The sequence below is a fragment of the Megalobrama amblycephala genome, linkage group LG2 (assembly GCF_018812025.1).
Source record: "Megalobrama amblycephala isolate DHTTF-2021 linkage group LG2, ASM1881202v1, whole genome shotgun sequence".
Classification (NCBI taxonomy): Eukaryota; Metazoa; Chordata; class Actinopteri; order Cypriniformes; family Xenocyprididae; genus Megalobrama; species Megalobrama amblycephala.
Window position 1 is genome coordinate 4,642,219 of NC_063045.1, and position 15,391 is coordinate 4,657,609.

General features: G+C 36.5%; 1 protein-coding gene across 1 annotated transcript; it reads left to right on the forward strand.

The window, feature by feature from the left end:
• Window positions 1-7,520: 7,520 nt before the first annotated feature.
• On the forward strand, window positions 7,521-12,479 carry LOC125262594 (SLAM family member 9-like). The gene is made up of 5 exons (XM_048181437.1): window positions 7,521-7,533; window positions 10,194-10,799; window positions 10,882-10,986; window positions 11,081-11,142; window positions 12,398-12,479. The coding sequence occupies exons 1-5, from the start codon at window positions 7,521-7,523 to the stop codon at window positions 12,443-12,445; spliced, it is 834 nt and encodes a 277-aa protein (XP_048037394.1). The 3' UTR covers window positions 12,446-12,479.
• The last annotated feature ends 2,912 nt before the right edge of the window (window positions 12,480-15,391 follow it).

Consider the following 15,391-nt stretch of genomic DNA (forward strand, 5'->3'; position numbering starts at 1 on the left):
TTTCCCATGGTTTTTTCATGGAAGGTCCTGACTTTTCTGAAATAATGCAATAAGATTAGTGAACTTAATTTACCAAAGTTAAGAAGCTAAAAAATAAAAATAAAATAAACATGTAATATTCATATGCTTGTAACAGTGTGACTTGGGTTCAGACTACACCATTTTGTCCTGATTTTAGCACAATATGTTTGACATATGTAGGGTGTCATGAGGATTCGTAAACAACAATTGGTGTCGATATGCAAGAATCGATCATTTTAACTTGCATGGTGTGTCATAGTGGACAACAACTGATGCTGTGTCTGTGGCAACAGATTTGTTGCTAGGCGATTGAAAGAAGTCTCAAAGAAGTTGGGGCAGTCGCTAAATCTAGTGACAAAATTGTTAAATTGACAGCACTGTTTACATTTAAACCACTTGTCAGCCTTCTTGATGACATCACATGCGTCGTTAAAGATGCCAACTGATGATTGGTCGGGAAGCAACGTGTAGTCTCACATCACACAACAAGGAAAAGTGACTGATGGCTAAGCACCATTTACCATAGTTCATTTACCATGTACAATCGCTGAGCTTTAGGAAGCATATGGAGCTGAATCAGTTATGGTAATGGACATTTGTTTCCGACTTGTGCTGTAGGAGGTCGACCAATCACAACAGACTGGGTCGTCTGGCCAATCAGAGCAGAGTAGGCTCTCGGAAAGGAGGGATTTATAGAGATTCATTATTCTGACGAGTTGTTTGAGAATTATTGAACAATGTGGTGATATGCAATGTATATTATGACAAAATGAAAGTGTTTTTTGACCTTGGATGCATGTAAACCTGTTGTAGGAGACATCCAAAATGTAACTAGCAACTCAAATACCATAATAGGGGCATTTAAACTGAGGCATTTGAAATAATGACCACAGATAACAACCATAGATAGCTCCTGAAGAGATCAGAGTAACAATAGGTGTTTTTCTACTAAACAAACCCTCCAGTTCCTGGAACTAGTTCAGAGATCACATTGTCTTTTCCAGTAAATGAATTTATTACACGCTGAACTAAAATGAAACCATAAAGAACAGAACAAAAACAGAAACCATTTTAGTAGAGGGAGAGGTTGTAGTATGTGGGTTGTACAGTACAGATGATGATGCACGAAAAGACAGCTTGATCTGCACAGCTGATAGCCGAGTGTCACTGTACGTCACAACTGTTTTGAAATGTTTCCAAATGTTAGTGGTCGATCTCAGTGAAACTATGAATTACTGAATTACACATTTCCAGAGGTGGACATTCCAGGGGTCAGAAAGTAAAAGTCCTGCCATATTTTTATTCCACCCACTGAAGCATTAATGAGATAAATAAGTGATTAATTGAGTGATGATTGAGCATTATTGAAGACACCTGATGATAACAAGCAGAATCACCAAAGGAGAAAATCACAATTTTTAAGTTACCATCATCGAGGTCAGGGTTTGTTTTAGTTGAGCTCTTGATCCTTGACTCTTTAATATTAGATTTTGTTTGGGCAGTTTTAACTGCATTAAAACCAAACAGACAAGCAAAGAAAAAAGATGATCAGGTGTTGTTGGTTATGTTTTTACATAAACATTATTTGATCTGAATCACTGAACTCATTTAGAGCTCAATCTCTGAGTTAGATTTACATTATTGATTACAGCAGCACTGTGATTCTACAGCACAAGATCAGCTTATACAATACAATTTTTTTTTTAAGAGTTCTGATTTAAAAAAAAAAAAACAGAGCTCATTTAAACACACAAACATCAAGAATCATCCTGTGAATCTCAACAGTGGTGGCCATCATAAAGCATGTTGCAGTGCATTCTGGGAGCCACCAATCAAAATTCATCCATGGCTCCCATCATGCATTGCTGTATGAATAAATTATGAGCTAAATTGTCTTAGTAATTTCATTTATTCTCACTATTAAAATGTTGCTGTTTTTCTGTGACTTTTTAGTAGCTTGTTTTCTAATGTTCAGAGTTGATCTGTTGATCAGAATATGTTGCTTGTCACCGTTGTTGAGATTCACAGGCTGATTCTTGATGTCTGTGTGTGCCTAAAATATATATATTTTTTTTTGTGATAAGGACAACTTTTTTTAAAAAAAATTCTGTATTGTATAAGCTGATCTTCTGCAGAATCACAGTGCTGCTGTAATCAATAATGTAAATCTAACTCAGAGATTGAGCTCTAAATGAGTTCAGTGATTCAGATCAAATAATGATTTTGAGAAAACATAACCAACAACACCTGATCATCTTTTAACTTTGCTTGTCCCGTTGGTTTTAATGCAGTTAAAACTGCCCAAACAAAATCTAATACTAAAAAGGCAAGGGTCAAGAGCTCAACTAAAACAAACCCTGACCTCGATGATGGTAACTTAAAAATTGTGATTTTCTCCTTTGGTGATTCTGCTTGTTATCATCAGGTGTCTTCAATAATGCTCAATCATCACTCAATTTATCACTTAATTATCTCATTAATGCTTCAGTGGATGAGATAAAAATATGGCAGGACTTTTACTTTCTGACCCCTGGAATGTCCACCTCTGCACATTTCAAAACAGTTTTAAACTGTTTAAAACATTTACTCACCATCACCTCTGACTTTGATCTGGAATCTCTTATATACGGTTGCGCTTTTTTTGATGATCTTCATATGATAAACTCCAGAGTGTGAGGATTTGGTGTTTCTGATGATGAGAGATCCAGTATATCTGTCCAGCTCCAGACTGCTGCCAAATCTCCCATCATCATATGTTTCAAAGATTTTGTTCTTTAAGTGGACTTCAGCTAAGAGTGTGCGATGGTCTCCAAACATCCACAGTATGTTATCATCCCTCTTTATTTCAGTCTCACCACTAAGCAGAGCAACATCTTCTCCCTCTTCCACTGAAACTACTTTGATTTGATGTGGCTCAGCTCCAAATGCATCTGGGGAACAAATACGAACAGTTTTAAAACTGTCAAGTTTGAAAATTAGTTCACCCCAAAATGAAAATTATCCCATGATTTACTCCCAGGGGCGGAGCCAGGGGTGGCCATGGCCACCCTTGGCCTAAGCTTGGCCACCCCTTTGGCCACCCCGCTCACAACCGCTGTTTCTGTTTACTTTTTTTGATGACAAGAATTGATATTTAATCCTGGCTCCGCCACTGTTTAATATATCACATCACATTTGAGAAGGAGTAATGTGATATATTAAAGTTATATTAAAAAAATCCTTGCTCTTCCAAGCTTTATAATGGGAGTGAATGGGGCTCAAGATTTTGAAGCCCAAAAAAAGTGCATCCATCCATCACAAACCTAATCCACACGACTCCAGTGGGTTAATAAAGACCTTCTGAAGCGAAGCTATGGGTGTCTGTAAGAATAATATCCATATTAAAAAATAATAAGTGGCAGTGTGGAAGTGGCAGGATATTTTTTTTTAAATATCATTCCAACTCTGTTCATCTGAGAAGATCATTTTATTGTAAGTTCATTGAGATCTGGCTGGAGATCTGTATTTTCTCATTAGGAGAGTGTCAGGTGTGCAGCAGGTGCTCGCTCACGGGCCGTCACCTGATTTCCCCGTCACAATGCTGCGTGAGCTAAAACAAAACTGTTAGTAAGTGGAAACAATCTAAGCAATTTCAGGGAGACGGAATGCACTTGATCTAGATAAAAATGAATAAGAATACCAGTTCTTTAGTTCCCATGTGGGTTTCTGCACGTTTCAACAAGTTAAATTTAAGACCTTTTAGTCCTTTTTTAAGACCGTTACGGATGCAGTTTGTGATCTATTTTAAAAAATCTGACTTCTAGAAATACCAGAAAAGTAAACAAATTATTTCAACCAAGAACAGCAATTTATATGAAGTTTAAATAACGGCACATTTTTTAGAGATGTTGGAAAAGCAGACCACTAAGCTATCTGTTTCTGAATAAATAAAGCAGTAATCACAAGTCTATTTTTTATTTATGTATATAATTATCGTCATAACGTTACAAAAAAATAAAAAAATAATTAATTGTTTTTGCACTATAATAACTATAAAATTACATAGTGCAACCAATTTAATATCAATTTAAAATATAATAAATTAGAGTTTAACAATCATATGCAGCCTATTTTTTTACTATTTTTGAGTAAAACTAAAACCGAAATTAAACAAATAGATGAAACTCACCATTCAAGAGTAGAAAAAACAGAACTATTTTGAAAATGTTCTTCGTATCTCTGTACAGGTGTAAGTTCATTAAATAAGATCGCGATTTTATAAATTGCTCCATCAGGTCTCCGTTTCATTCCCAGCAAACACATTTACGTTGTGGCAACATCTAGCCATGGCGCGTTGCATTTTTATTATGGCAACGTCGCTGTCTACGTGCCCACAACATTGTGACAACGCTGTAACAACCTTCACAACGAAACGAAGTTACAGCAACCTTTTGGCCACGTTGTTAAAACGTTGTTAGAAGGTTGTGCCAACGTTCTGTGTTTGTTGGGTTCCCCACATCTGACAGACAGGCTACGCCGGTACTGTTGTTCAAAGAGTTTCGGTTTCTTTTTTCTGTTAGTCGCATAATATGAATAGTTTCCTAGAGACATATATCAACAACATTGCATGCCTTCTGTAGTGTCTGATCCCCACATCGGACTAATCTAATAACCATAGGCTAATATTCTGACTGCTACTCTGAAACACGAAGTTTTTAAACAGTCCAAGGAGATCTGAGAAAGTATGGCTGATATGCGATTGTTTCACCACAGGGAGTCACTAAACTACCAATCAGCCACAGCTGTACTGCAGTATGTGTAAGACCTGCTGAAGCTCGTTCACCTGGATCAGAACAAAATACCTCTTTAATTGATTCAAACGTATGTTCTATTTTACTAAAAACCCTGATCTCTTGGAACATAGAATGTTTCACTTCACAAATACAATATTGTATAGCGTTTATTTTGTTATCCAAGCACCTAAAATCTGTGATGAAAAGCAGTTTGCGCTGCTGTCTGTGTCAGATTACCGTTCATCTTACACGCTTTTGTGTCGGGTATTTAAATAGTCAGCTGATAAACAATACCTGGCTGTTTCTACCGGCAGGTGGGAATGTTGTCAGATGGCAAGCTTTAAAAAACGCCACTGAATCGTCGTCATTCATTCACTATTAGAAGAGCTGTTGAGGTAATAACAACTGTTCCGCGAAACTGATAAGTTACAACTACTAACTAATAGGGCTGGGTATTTGAGACAGTTTTCACATTTCTATTCGATTTCTATTCACATGCTTGCGATTCGATTCAATATGATATTGATTATTTTGGATGTACTATATCAGTTACATTACATGGCAAATTTTCTACAGAAAAAAAAAATCTCTCAACTAATGCTGTAAACTACACATGGGAGTCAGTTTGTATATTACTATAATATTGAAGGTTAAAATTAACTTATATACAAACACTTAAAGGTGCAATATTTTTGCAGTAAAATATCCAAAATCCACTAGGCCAGTGTTATATATGTTCACTGGAGTACCTACAATATCCCAAATGTTTATTTGTAAATCGTGAGAAAATTGTGATTTTAACCAAGACTCCAGGACACGTGAGGAGTCGCCTGTCAAGTGCGTCATATCCGCGTTACCCGGTTTTATTTTGTAAAAACCATGGAAAGACCAAAGACGCTTTAATATTTACATGTTTTAATAGACAAGAGAACAACTGTTTGGTTACGCTTATAGACAGAAAACTTGTTGTTATGACACTCAACATGTTTAGTCTTATTGTTTAAATCTAATTTTCTTGATTTTTTGCGAGTACCATGCTTTACCATGCCTCAGAGAAAAACACTGTTTTGTGAAGTAGGTTAACATAGCATAATCAGATGCTGCTTTATTTTTTAGTAACAGTAATACAGAATTTTCTCCATCATACAATACGTTTTAATTAATTGCATGCCATTATCAACACAAGCCATCCAGCATTTAATATGATATACAGAGCATGTGTTACCTCATACTCATGACCGGAAAAGCGGAAGCGGCGCCGGCGACGGTGTCATAATAAAAGTCCCGCTGCTCGTGAGGCGTGTGTTGATCAATCGCTCCAGCTCCTCGTTCAGCTCCACAACACTCGCTCCTGCTCTGCTTCATACTACAGTAACGTTAATAATCACTTCCATGAACATGATTTCTTCCCGAGTCCTATTCCGATTGTTTCCACCGGCCGTTAAGGTAAAGACCACATGTCCCAATATTCCACGCTCCAGCTTGCCATCATCAAGCTACGCCTTTGTTTTGAATAGGCCTCTAGCGACCTCTAGTGGACATACATCTTACATATTGCACCTTTAAATTACACTCATGTTTTTTATAATAAAGTTTAGAATTACATAATCATATTTCTAATCCAATTCGTTTTTGTTTTTTTGTTTTTTTTTCATTTAAATTGTGGCTGTCATAACTGATTTATTCAAACATGCATTAAATATTGAAAACATTAAAAATCATAATGAATATGTAATGGTGCATACATTTATCAGAATGCTGCTCTCTATAGAGTTTTCATTTTTCTAGCTGACTAATGAGAGTTTGTTTTTCTGAGGTAAATGTGACGTTACGTTGTTTACAAGCTGTTTTATTGATGTTTTTCTGAGGTTTAAACACTGATTGAGCGATTACACAAGACATGATATGGATTTCGGTAAGTTGTACTGTATTTTTTAACATACCTTCACATGTTCATTCATGTTTGTTTCATGCTGTAACTGGTATTAAAGCAGAGGAGAGGATGTTAACAATCGCTCCTTGCTGTCCCCCCTTCATTCACCATGATGTCACGGTCACGTGACCCACCAGCATCAGTTGTGTCGCTCCACCTCCATTCACAAATCCTCTCCCGTGGCCTCATGGGTTAGTAAAGTGTCCATCGAATGAACACTTCAGAGTCTCAATAGAAGTAGTACTCAGAGATGAACAACGGTCTGAAGCTTTTTGAAACAGTTAAAGTCTTAATAAGAGCCAGAAGATTGTTGTGATGTAATAAACGCCATGTAACGTCTTCAAGATTGTGTGAACTATAGGAGGGTCAAACTCTGCGGTGGGAGGATTCACATCTAATAGCTATCAGCAGATAGTCTTTTTAGGTCAGACACTGAATGGGTGAAGAAAATGCTTCAAATGCTTGTTTTCTTCTGTTTGATCTGGTGCCGTCTGACTGGTTAGTTATAAAAGCATTATTATGGATTAATATTTCAGCATAACAAACTACTGTTAGTTTTCACTTGCTGTTTACCAGAACATTTTAAAGTCCTGGAAAAAGTCCTGAAAATGTAAATTTCAGGGAAAATAATGGAAATTTCAACACTGAAAATCAGCAGGGGCTCAGAAAGCACTTTTCAAAATGCTTTCTTTAAAAAAAAAAAAAAAAAACTTATTCCTTAATGTAATTTCAAAGATTGTTACTGAAGACACTACAAATAGCCATCTCTACTACCAAATGCATTGATAGTAATCATGAACAACAAAAGTAAAATATAGTCAAAAAGCAACTGACATATAATTAAAAACTACAGCGGCTGATTTAGACAACTGGACGTAATAAAAGTGGTTTTAAGCTTCAGCGTTCCAGTAAATATTTACACCTATTGCCCCAACTAAAGCTATGAACAGACACAACTACGCTGTGTTTCGAGAAAATACTCATTACATTTAGAGAAAAAAGTCAAAATAAAAGGTTGAGAATAAACTCAATGAATTTTGAGAATGAAGATGTTGTGTTTTGAGAAAAAAACGTATTAAATTTCAAATAAATAAAAAATAAAATATCGAGAATAAACACGTATTCGCATGACACAGTTGGATCACTTAGTCAAGCTATATTTTACGCTTTCTTTCAAAAACAAAGAAAAACTGTTAGCTTTAGCTAATTATAACCAAATAATAAGTAGGCCTAGCATACAAACTTTAACTGATTTCAACTTTTGCCATACTTTTATGTGTATTTGTCCGTTCAAGCTCAAGAAGAGGCCTATTCGTGCCCTTTCTGTGAGCTCGCAATGGATGAAGCGCCATATGCCTCACACCAGCCACGGCAAAAAATGCTTTTCTTAGAGTTTTTGCCTTCTAGTCCAAATATCTAAAAATTCCTAAAGTCAAAATTAAGTGAGCAGAACAATTTGACAATGGGGTAAGCAAAATAATCTTATTTCAAACCGAAAACAGGATTATTTTGCTTGTTTAAAAAAAAAAAAACTTAATTTTGACATTTTTTTCTGAAAACAAGACAATAATTTTTACTTGTCTAGAAAATGCTTCTTGATTTAAGAACTTTTAGATATTTGGACAAGACAAAGACAAAGCATTTTTTGCAGCGGACGTGTCGCGTCCTCATGTTCAAGGTTGCAGTTTAAAAGGGAATCTGATCACAGTTGACTTCAAAAATTAAGAAAGTGATGTTAATGTGTTTTACTGTAAATGTGCAAACAAAAAGGACATGTCTACATAAGCATAAACTTCATTAAATACAAGAGAAAAATTGAAAAATGTTTATAAATATACCTTTGTGTATATGTATATATATTTTAATATAATGTTCTTTATAGGCTAACGCCTATAAAGCGTTCATGGAGCGTTCATATTCTAGGCTCATCTGTTTTTCTGTACAAAGTATGCTTTATTAGTATGGTGTTTATTGACATTGTCACTGTCTTAGTACATTAAGCCACATTAAATGTTTTCGTTATAATGGAGGAAAACGCTTAACCTGTAGAATTAAATGCATATTACATATTATGCTTTATTTGTATAGTGTTTACTGAGTTTGGTCTTTTAATACCACTGTGTTTAGTACATTAAGCCACTTTAAGCGTTTTAGAAATCCCGTTTTCTTGCACAAATTGGACTGTTATTTTTTTTCTAAAAATACCCATATGCTTGCAAATTCTTTTTAAAGTTTGTATGCTACTTATTATTCGGTTATAGTTAGCTAAAGCTAATATTTTTTTATTATTGAAAGAAAGCCTAAATAGCCTATAGCTTGACTGAGTGATCAACTCTGTCATGTCCTCTATCAATATGCGATGAACATGACACTGATCAAATGCGTGTTTATTCTCAGCATTTTATTTCAACTTCTTTCTCAAAATTTAATGGGGTTTTTCTCAAAAAAATTTTTAAACTTTCTCGAAATTTAATGAGTATTTTCTTGAAATACAACTTTATTCTCGAAATTTAATGATTTTATTCTCAACATTGTATTTCGACTTTTTTATAATGCAAATTTAATCTCAAGATTTTTTTATTTTTTTATTATTATTGCTTGGCCCTAATCATCTTCCGTACTAACATCCTAAGCATATAATTGGTTATTTATTTAAAGTCGGGAATTGTCCCAGCTTATTGAAAGCTCTTTGGAGGTATGTGCATACAATTTATTTCATATTGTTGCTTAAGGGAGATGTAAATATGTGTTAGATAATATATTTTTTAGTAAAGTCAATTAAATCATTTGCAGGCTAATTATCACTTGTGAATGGACTTAAAAATGTGAAATATCATTTCCATGCGTACTGTCCCTCTGAGCAACATGATGCGCAGTAAAAACAATTCTGCTAATAATTCCAGATAAGTTCATATTTAATATTTCTTACATGATTACAAACAGAAATGTCACCACAGCAGTCTTAACAATTGCTATAAATCAGTTATCTTGTGCAAATTAACCATAAATATTACGGTTCATGTCCACAATAACAATTAATTCACAATTAACTCACAGACAAGTAATTTTGTCCGAACAAGTTGTGATGTTTCACTTTACAACAACCTTAGACTAAGAGCAAGATTTAGTCTCAGATGTGTGACTCTTAAATATAAAGGTTGATGGATCTATGAACATGCATTGAACAAAAGTTTCTTTAGATTTTTTAAATGTTCTTAACACTAAGAAAAGTATGGTTATTTAAGAACTGATCACTGAAAGATACTTCAGGGAACCAAAGATGTTTTTTTTCTATGGGATCACTGAAAAAAAAAAAAAAAAAAAAAAAAAAGTTCTAAGAGTTATAGTCTTCGCAAGACTTAAAACGCATTTTACACCCAGCCTAGTCTTACCACAGGGTGTACATCATCCAACCAGTCCACCTGGACCCTGGTTTGAAAATCATCAGTGGTCTGAATGTTCTTCAGGTGTGTCTCCTGCTGAAACAAGTGAAATTCAATCAGTGAAGGAGGGAGATTCAGTCACTCTAGACTCTAATCTTACTGAAATAGATGATGATGATCTGATTATGTGGAGGTTTGAAAACACTTTAATAGCTGAAATCAGTGTACTGGAGGACAGCATGACTGTATATGATGATGTTCTTGATGGGAGATTCAGAGACAGACTGAAGATGGACGATCAAACTGGATCTCTGACCATCACAAACATCACAACTGAACATGATGGAGAATATCAACTACAGACCAGCAGTGTGAATAAGAGATTCAGTCTCACCATCTACAGTGTTCTCCCTGTTCCTGTCATCAGCAGTAACTCTTCACAATGTTCTTCATCATCATCATCATGTTCATTGGTGTGTTCAGCTGTGAATGTGAGTCATGTGACTCTCTCCTGGTACAAAGGAAACAGTTTATTGTCCAGCATCAGTGTGTCTGATCTCAGCATCAGTCTCTCTCTACCTCTGGAGGTGGAATATCAGGATAAAAACACCTACAGCTGTGTGCTGAACAATCCCATCAGCAACCAGACTCAACATCTGGACATCACTCACCTCTGTCACACATGTGCAGGTACGACATATTGCCGGTGATAGTTATGATGCTGATATTTGATAGTGTTTATCACACTAATGCCTCATTTTGTCCATTACAGATAAAGGTCTACCTTTACTGTACATAGTGCTGATCTCTGCTGGATCTCTGCTGATTGTTGCTGCAGTCGTGACGTGCTGCATCTGCAAGAAATGTAGAAAAACAGGTCAGGAGAGCAAGCCATTAATGTGTACCAATAATTATCATTTAAGACAATAATGAAAATCATTTTAACACATCTGTGATTATTGTTAATGCAGTCGAGACACAGGAGGAAGACGGGACAAATGCAGCATTGTGTAAACCAACGACACGAAAAACAGTAAGTAGTTGCAAGAAGCTGTTGCAGTCAGATAGTCTGACTGAAGTATGCAGAATCAGACGGTGAACAGACGTTTGTGGTTTATAGACTCAACCGTCATCATTGCTATATGTAGAGCATCAAAAGGAGTGTTTTTCCAACTGGCAGGGCTCTTTTGATTTAGCAGACCTAAAAATATACATTAAAAAAAAGTACTATATGGCACTAAAAGTGGTTCTTTGTTCGTAATCATAAGGGAACCACTTTTGGTGCTATGTAGAACCCATAAAAGGTGCCATATCGGATTTGATATTTTTCAACAAAAATCGTGCTAAAGAGCACCAACAGTGGTTCTTTGGCTCGTAAAGAACCTTTAAGGGGCCTTAACAGGTTCTTTGTATGACAGTGGTGCTATATAGCACCTCAATCATCCCAAAGAACTACTGAAGCGCCAAGATTTGGTGCTATACTGCACTTAAAGTGGTTCCCCTGATTACGAGTCAAAGAACCACTTTCAGTTCTATATTTACCTTATTCCTGACTAGCCTACTTACATTTTTTATAGAACAGTGTATTAATACAAATCTACGGTGCCCTGGACATGACACGCAGGAAAAAATAATAGGCGAAATCGTGCTCAGTTCCTGGATGGCCATAGCTCTGTTTAGCTCCAAACCTAATCGAACACACCTGATCCGGCTAATCAAGCTCCTCAGGATTATTAGAAACTTCCAAGCAGGTGTGAGTTGGAGCTAAACTGTGCATGGCTGTGGCCCTCCAGGAACTGAACTTATTACAATTTTTAATAAACAACAGTCATTGATAAAGGATTATACATTAAAGTGTTCATCGTTGGATCCCACGTTAGATTAGAAGCGAAAATATGCACATTAAAAGAGACTGTTTTTTAAATAACCCATACAAAGTTATTTTTATATAATTAGATTGTCATTGGAAAGAAAGTAAGTGTGCTAAAGTGCGTGCTGGAGTGTGTCGTCGAGCTGCAGCTGCTCTGCGGTTCATCATCACTCAAATGCAGCTTTTGCAGCCATTGGTTTCTCTGTAGATGAACTGAAACAAGTGTCTTTGCTGTTGCTTTAGTGTGAAAGACAGTCATTCTCAGAGCATGACACAACTTCAGAACTCTGTTTGATGAGATAACTGCTAAACAAGTCATGCATGATGTCATTTCCTCTTGCTGCTTTAAACAGGTTTAATTTTCTGTTGCATCAGTAACATTCCTAATTGAGTGCTTTTTATGTATTTTTCCTTGCAGAAATCAAAGACGAATGCTGTGTATGAAAATGTCCCTAAAAACCGGTGATGAAATACTCTCCCATATGCACGCGAGTAGTTATTCGTTGTCATTGAGTGGAGCACAAATAGCATCCAGAAACCTGACTAACATTTTCTAATATCTTACCATATGGAAACTGATCTAACTTTCGTTATTAAACATTGATCACACCCTTTTGTTTCTTTTGCCTTTCAATTACAGTTCATTTATTATTTTTTACAATATCACACAGACACTAATATATTGTGGATATTTTGGCAAGTGTTGCACAAGCACCTCATCGCTCTCTAGTGTCAAATCAGGAAATTGCATCTCTTGAAGAATAGCAGTACTTAATAGTCACCAAAGGACTGATATCACAGGGTTAGTTCATCCCAAAAAATTAAAATTGTCATCATTTAATCACCCTCAAGTTGTTTCAAACCCGGAAGCCTTTTGTTCATCATTTCTTCATATCTGAAGACTCAATCCCTTTATATGATGAATGAACAGATTGAATTTAGGCTTTTATTCACATATAAACATTCATCAGTGCACATCAGATAAGGTTAATGGAAGCTCAAGCATGTTTACTTGATGAGTGAAAACAATTTTATTTTTTGCAGTCATTTTCAATGCTGTTAGTATAATTATCACAAAAAATGCCAGCAGGGTCAGATGAAATGGCCCCTTAAAAAGGTCTATTAACAATTATCAGTATTAAATGGCCCAATTTAGCATTTTCAGGCTTGGAACTAAAAGTCTAAAAACAAATGAATCAGACTGCATGCATGTGTACATCCTGTATTGTACTACTCCTCTATACATGTCTGTAGAGAAGTGTGGTTTAATGTGTACGGTGGACACATGAACACATGCTATTACAGGAAGTGTGTGGTTGTTAGTTTTTGAGCACATTGAGGTGTTAGTTTTGTCTGTATGAATAGCATGTGGTTAAAGCTAAATTCAGTTTTAGCTTATCTCAAGTTATTTCTGACAACAAAATTAAATGAACAGCTTTCAGCCATTGTCAGTGAATCATGTTTTATTGACATCTGTAACATGAATGTACAGTTCTTTCAGTTTACTTGAGTTGCCAAGGTAAGAAAAACTTGAGTTGCTCATGCAAAGAAAAAAAGAAATATAGCTGCGAGCAGCGATGGCGGGCCCAAGCCCGGTGGCACCGCCACCCCGGTGGCTTCAGGGCAACTGTGCACAGCGGGCAATAGGCACTTAAAACGGTTAAACATCAAAGGACTATGTCAAATTCACTCCACATTTACTGCACTACAAGGTGCCACTATAGAGCCCCTCCTCCCTGCCCATTTTCAAAGGATTACATGTGCCAAGTTTTAACATTATTCTGATGAATTTTGAAGCAAATCAGGTAAAAATAAGAGGGTGATCTCAATGTATGCTGAAAGTGACACATTTTCTGCTTCCAGTTGGTGGCGCTATTACTTTGAATCACAATAGTCACATCCATGTGATCAGCCTTGTACAACGAAGACTAAGCCGAAGTTTCATCAAAATCAATTAATGTATGCAGAAGTTATAACACTTTGTTTCCCTTTTCTTGCCATAAATTCGTTGCCTCGCCACGGCCAAACCGTTTGAGATATCCAAAATCCGTTTGCAATTAAACAACTTCAATGTGTTAGCAACAAGTTAAAAAAAGTTTGGTGTAAATTGGATAAACCCTGTAGGAGCAGTAGTATAAAATTCATAGCCTGTTTTTTCAAAAAATTAACATTCAAACCAAAATAGCTGACTTCCTGTTGGTCGGAGCTAATGAATGTAAATTAGAAAATTGTCCGGCTTGATGAGAACAATATGTGTACCGAGTTTGGTGATTGTAGGAAAAACTAACCCCCCCACTTTTGTCAAAAGGTGGCGCTACTGAGCCCCTCCACCACGCCCATTTCTATGGCTTTGTCCATGTCTACTGGTTGACAATATTGATGTGTGTGTCGAGTTTCATGCAATTTGAAGCATGTTAAGAGCCTCAAAAACACTCAAGAATATTATTACAGTTTGACCTGTTGCCATGGCAACAATATTTCAAATATCAAAAATCCTGTCATAGGTCTACATCTGCTGTGTATTGACATTACACTGATGAAGTTTGAAGCAAATCAGGTAAAAATAAGAGGGTGATCTCAAAACATTTCAAAAAGTGATACACTTCCTGCTGCCAGTTGGTGGCGCTATAACTTTGACTCACAATAGTCACATCCATGTGATCAGACTCCTATAACGAACACACTCGTGAAGTTTCATAAAGATCAATATATGTATGCAGACGTTATAACACATTTCCTGTTTCCTTTTTCTCGCCATAAATTCGTTGCCTCGCCACGGCCAAACCGTTCGAGATATCAAAAATCCCCTGGCAATTTTTAATCATCAGTGTCTTGACTTCATGCTGACCGAGTTGGTGGCGATCGGATTAATCGTCTAGGAGGAGTATATCAAATTCCAGAGCATGCGTTTTTCAAACAACCCTTAATAGCTGACTTCCTGTTGGCGTGGTGTTTAACTTAGAGCACGAAAGTTGTTCGGCCCGATGAGGTCTATATGTGTACTGAGTTTCATACTAATACGTGCAAGCGTGTTTAATATATGGACCAAATTTTCAGACTTTTTTCAAGGGGGCGCTGTCGAGCCCCCCTGCCACGCCCGGGTACCAGCCTCTCCGGCGTCCTAATGGCCGCGGATTCCAATGTGTGTGCCAATTTTCAAGAGTTTTTGAGCATGTTAAGGCCCCCAAAAAGCCCGGAAGACGGAAAAAAAAAAAAAAAAAAAAAAAAAAAAAAAATAAATATAGCTGCGAGCAGCGATGGCGGGCCCAAGCCCGGTGGCACCGCCACCCGGTGGCTTCAGGGCAACTGTGCACAGCGGGCAATAGGCACTTAAAACGGTTAAACATCAAAGGACTATGTCAAATTCACTCCACATTTACTGCACTACAAGGTGCCACTATAGAGCCCCTCC

Coding starts and splice junctions, on each gene's coding strand:
- LOC125262594 (XM_048181437.1), top strand. Junction 10,800..10,881: donor CCTCTGTCACACATGTGCAG/GTACGACATATT, acceptor TGTCCATTACAG/ATAAAGGTCTACCTTTACTG. Junction 11,143..12,397: donor AACCAACGACACGAAAAACA/GTAAGTAGTTGC, acceptor TTTTCCTTGCAG/AAATCAAAGACGAATGCTGT.